A 5775-nucleotide genomic window follows, 5' to 3' on the forward strand; every position below is an offset into this window, starting at 1 on the left:
ATATCATTATAGATTCAAAATTGCACATCAATTAATAAAAAGAATCAAATGGTTTCAATTGCGTAACAAAAAAGAATTGTTCATTCTACAAATTCTTTGCTTATCATGATCTTGTCCAAGGCTCCCAAACTAAGATAAAATAAAAATACAATAAAATATAACGTACTAAATTTATATACGTCATAAAAACTCTCAACATTGATAGGGTATTGGAAACATAATGAATATAAGCATAAAATTAATAAGAAAGCGTTGTCTAGTCAGTTTTTATGTTAGTTAATGTTTGTATATATAAATAAAGTAATTTAATGATCTTTATATATTAAATTAGAATTGATTTACTTAAAAAATGACATTATACATGCCAAAAAAAATTATCTTTTCTCTTATATTAACTTAAAATTCTTTTGAATGAGTTACATATAATTTTATAATGTTATTCATTCTACTTTAATTAATTATATAATTTTCAATAGCTGATTTGATGTTTTCTTGAAAGGCACAAAAACCAGTTTTGAAGAAGCGGATAGAATTATTGGGAAAACGTAAGGCCCGAGCGAGGATTTAGTGGATAGATAGAAACTGTATTAACCGCTTCTGCTCTGCTTTGTTCTGCCTGCAACACCCCGAAAGTGCAGACTAATGGCTACTACCCCCATCAAATGCAAACCATTGCTTCCACTTTCTTCTTTGCCAAAACCAACCACTTCATGGCTTTTTGGCAAACCAATTTCCCATCCCTTTCCAAATTCTCGTCCTGTGTATCAGCGAGGAAATGTCGCAATCTCAGTTTCCTACAACCCCCAAGGCAACTTCGACCTCTCTTTATTTGACGATGATGGTAATTCCTAACACTAATAGTATCATTCCCTCGTTTTCTTTTCCATTTTCTTATGCTCTTCTGATTCATTTCAATAAGTTAAATATGTAAACATTAACCAATAACCTATGATAATGATGTCATATATAGACCATTTAAGGGAATTAAGGATATATATTAGTGTTAAATGTCCCTTCTAATTCTTATGATCATGAAAAACATGTAAAGCGAAAAAAATATGCCGACAGTGTATATAAATTAAACTCAAGATCGCTGCATTGTTAAGTTTATTACATTTGAGATATTTTGCAAGCCTTCATGATTTAGTTCTTGAAAATAATCTCAATAGGTTGACGGAGAAAAGTATTTATAAACCGTTATTGACCTCGATTCTTAAGTAATGTGACACTTTTTTGTGGTATGGAACTAGTAAACTACTCTGAATTGGAATTGAAGTATGTCTAAATTCATTTCAAATCAACAATTGATACAATTTTATATTTCTTACTCTATGTATTTTCTCACTAACTTAGGAGGAACCAATCCAGTAGTAAATCTTACTCCTTAATCCTAGTAACTAGCACTAGCAGAAATTGTGCTACTACTATATTGTAGTGCTCTATGCATTTAATGAAATTATCATACTATACTTGAACAGACTTTTGTTACAGATGAAACTAAAGCTGCACCTCCTCTGCCCCCAACTGAAGGCCGATTTGAAGTTGCTATTGACAATGATGTTATTAGTCGTCTTGACTTGTCCCCTTTTCAAGCTGCAACAGGCATGAAATCCCCTTTATCTGGTAAGCAAGTTAATATGAAGCTTGAAAATTGTTTAGCTAGCTACTTATGGGATACTAACTTTCATAGTTAACTTGGATGCTGCTGCCTGGTGGATTGAATGTTGCAGTAAAACCAAAAGAATTTCTTGAGCGCACAATCGGCTTCACCATCAACTATACTAGAGAAGATCCCCGCGATCCTCGAGAACTATCAGAGTATCCTGATATTAGGGTGTGGTTTGTGAGACTTGATGCTACTTATCCATGGTTGCCAGTTTTGTTGGATTGGAGAGCTGGAGAACTGGCTCGGTATGCTGCAATGCTGGTTCCACATCAGGTGATGTTCAAAAGTGCATTTTGTGTGTGTGTGCATAAAAAAAAAAAAGAGAGAGGGAGCATGCTTGATGCTAACTTAGTATTTATATGTTATGTTGCAGATGAATATTAAAATGGGAGTGGTCTTCAATCCTGAGGCATTGGAACTGTTTGTTATGAAGAAAGTTTTTATTGTGTATTCTTGGTTGAAGCATCACAACATTCCCAAGCCTAAATTGAAGGCAAATGATATGGCCAGAATGCTTGGATTTACAATTGGAGATGAACTATATGACTTTATTGATAAGCATCCGCTTGATCTGTCGTAAAGAACCTTTGTAGCAGAAACCTACGAAAATTCTTACTTCAATTTTCTCCTACGAAGCCGTGATCAATAATAAGCTTTTTTTTAAAGTAAAGTGAAATAGGTTTTACTGGCATACTCATAGAACAGTGTAAGGTTTCTGCAACGGTGGTCTACAATGAAAAGGGTTATTACGCTTATTGGACCAAAGGTCATAAATTGAAGGTCAACATATAGAGAAATCCAATTTTTGTTGCTACCCGTGCATGGGTATGGGCGGGTACGAAACTCAACAGTAGATATGGAAACGGGTACTGTAATGTACCTATCAAGGATATATTTGGTTTAAAGTTACAAAATTATGTTTGCAAATTCCAACGTAAGTTGCACCTTCCAATACATAAAATGAGAAGGAAAAATTGTGGGTTTGAAAGTAAAAATACTTTTGAAAACTTTAATGCAAACAAGCACCTAGACTCTTGAGTCTTGACCCTATCGTTGACTTACCTAAACCCATTATCACTTAATACCTGCATGAAACGCTCTTAATAAGGGAGTCTAATTTTTCATAAGGTTTGGACATTAAAAGTTGCACTCAAATGCTTCGAATTGGTGTCAGGTTTAAATGTCTAATGTTATAAGAGTAATAAAGGGGTTGACGTGGATGATCATTTAATGTAGCTGACTCTAATTTCTTTGTTGTAACATTGCTTATATAGTACCTTTTAAATTTCTTAGGCTGGCTATAGGAGTAGATCCAAGAAAAGTGAAAACATGGTGGCCAGAGGTGGATTCTTTCAAAATGCATCTCGATTCATGGAAGGATAAATATCTTTTACTTGGAGATAGAATCATATTATTAAATCAGTACGGTTTAGTTTGTCATTTTACATTTTATCTTTTTTTAGGATGCTTTTAACAAAGGTTATATTTGACAAATCTAGTTGAAAAATTAATTGATAAAATTATATATTAAATTATAAGTGTCGGATAAAACTAATTATTGAAATAACAGAAATGTTTTATAAAAAATAATCAAAAGTGTTAAGACCCTTCGAAGTATTGAGTGCTCTTTTCTATAAAGTGGAGCAAATGATTCTAATAAAATTGCATGGGTTCGGTGATAAAAAAAATCTGTCAATCTAAAGAATATGATGGATTAAGAGTAAAAAATTTAGAAATATTCAGCCCCAATCTCTTGGCCAATAGAAATGGCATTGTCTTGTTGATTAAAAGTTAGCTTGGTTTGGTTTATTACCTCAGAACATAGATATGAATCCATAATAAGGTGCCTTCCAATGAAGGTGGAAAATACAAAATCTACCTCAATATAGTGACAACATTTGAACAATTTTGCAAGGAAAGTAAGAAACAGGGTGAGTAGTAAGTTTTGGCATGACATATGGCTAGGGAATGCACATCTCAAACATGTTTTTCCTAGAATTTTTCAATTTTCACATGATAAGAATGCACTAATTTTTAGATGGAAAGTGGCGAGGCAATGATTGAATCTAGACAAGGAATTGGAGGAGATGAGATATTCTTGTGGGAGCATGAGTTATTTTCATAACTTTGATACATGATATCCTCGTTTTCACCATGTAAAGATTAAATGATTTCTTGATATAGATTGGTGAAAGTTTGCAATCGTTTTTCACCAGATCTGCATACGATCACTACTTGTCTTCATATTTTGATTTCTCTAACCCTTCTCTTTAAGCTCTGTACAATAATAAACTGTGGAGGTATCTGTGCCTCTTAAGATGAAGGCTTTTTCATGGAGATTGATGTTGGATAGATAACTTTCTAAGGTGATTCTCTTCAAAAGAGAAATCTTACAAAATGCACATGAAAATTTATGCTCTTTCTATTAAAAAAAACTGTAATCATATTTTTTTCTATGCAAAGAAAATTATATGCTCTACTGTTTATTATGTAAAGAATAAAATAAAAATTATAATAAGAAAATAAGATTAATAGCACCAATATTTTCAAGTATGTTAATTTGTTTTCTCTCTCTTTTAGAAACTCAACCCCCCGCCCTCCCTCTCCCTCTCCCTCCCTTTTTTTTAATCTTTTTGCTTTGTCTTTCATCTCCAAATCAGAGTTAATATTTTTCAAGGAAATTTGATAACATGGGTCTTAATTTCTAGGCCCAAATAAGATGTTTTTAAGAATAGATATTTTTTATATTATCCTTTTAATATTCAGTTTTATTTTATATTTCCTAAAAATACTAGATAATGATAAGTGTATGGTTGTCATTTATTAGTGTTACTATATAATGTAATGTTTGCACTCTATTGAAATATCAATGAGAATATGAATGTTTATCTTTTACCTGTCTTTGTAGCTTTCTCTTTAGTTTTTAGTAGTAGTGTAGAATAGAGTCACTTTGAGCCCAACAAAATTTCTACAAAATAATAAAATTCAAATCACAATTTTAGGCTTTTGACGAAAGGAAAAACTATTATTCAGAAAAAAGGCATTTGCCCCACCTCCTCATGCCATGCAATTGTCATATATAACACTCACGTGCTATGTATAGAAAGGGAAGAATTGCAAAAGGAACTAAGCCTAAAGTAAAGTCCTGCTCGTCGGTGAAGTGTTAGAATTAGGTCTAATCACGTAAATCACATTCATACTCGTCGGTGATCCCACCATATGTCAACTTTGTTGGCCGAATAAGTAGACTATATCTCTAGGGACAGTTTGTTAAGTAAATGAAAGGAAATTGAAATTCTAACCCTCTAGTAGACTAATACAGTAATACACCTTTTGTTGTCTACTTGTCTTGGTTATTTGTTGGGTAAATTGAGATATATTTTTTCATGTCAGCGTCTAAGCAATGAGAATCACTACTTAGGCATATGATAGTAGTCTAAAGAAGACATATGATCGATATTTGTCATCTCATCGCTTATGGCCATGCAGTGTTTTGTGTTTCATTCATGTTAGTTGCTAGCTCAGGGGCTAAAAAGTTATTGTTTATATATAAAAAATAAAAAAAAGTAGTTATTAGACAAAATTGTGTCTGGAAGTATGTATATACGTGACATGTTAAATAATAAATTTCAACCACAACCTTAATTTATTTCTTCATTTTCTTTGTTCTCCGCCGCGAAACAATATTGTCTAGGGAGAGTGCATGGTTGTTGTGTCAGATGGGGGCCCGGTTTAGACAGTGTTTCGCCCATGTGCTATAATGCGATGTGAACAAGTCATGTGAGACTATATGAGGGGGTCACAACATATAGGTATGGGACTGTGAGAAGCCGAAATATAACATTAATAATAGATCTTGAAGGATATATATGGAGACCAACCATATAATGTATGTATCTAAGTTCTAATAGAATCATGGCACCTTTTGGTTTCAGCTAGAAATATTGCAACAACCATGAAGGGACAAGCTCACAAAAAGTTCAATAGCTATCCCTCTCCCTTTGCATGACTTTTGCTATCTTTGTTTTCCTCTGTAATTGGTTTGACTAGCATTGCAACTGTATGATGTACGACTCCAAAGTAGTTTCCCCCATATATCCATTTTCTAG

At 33.0% G+C, this 5775-nt stretch overlaps 1 protein-coding gene across 1 annotated transcript; it reads left to right on the forward strand.

The window, feature by feature from the left end:
- The first annotated feature begins 510 nt into the window (after positions 1-510).
- Positions 511-2295, forward strand: LOC100810072 (protein CHLORORESPIRATORY REDUCTION 6, chloroplastic). The gene is made up of 4 exons (XM_003541446.5): positions 511-841; positions 1492-1623; positions 1731-1939; positions 2040-2295. The coding sequence occupies exons 1-4, from the start codon at positions 643-645 to the stop codon at positions 2244-2246; spliced, it is 747 nt and encodes a 248-aa protein (XP_003541494.1). The 5' UTR covers positions 511-642; the 3' UTR covers positions 2247-2295.
- Positions 2296-5775: the final 3480 nt, after the last annotated feature.

The sequence above is a fragment of the Glycine max genome, chromosome 13 (assembly GCF_000004515.6).
Source record: "Glycine max cultivar Williams 82 chromosome 13, Glycine_max_v4.0, whole genome shotgun sequence".
NCBI lineage: Eukaryota > Viridiplantae > Streptophyta > Magnoliopsida > Fabales > Fabaceae > Glycine > Glycine max.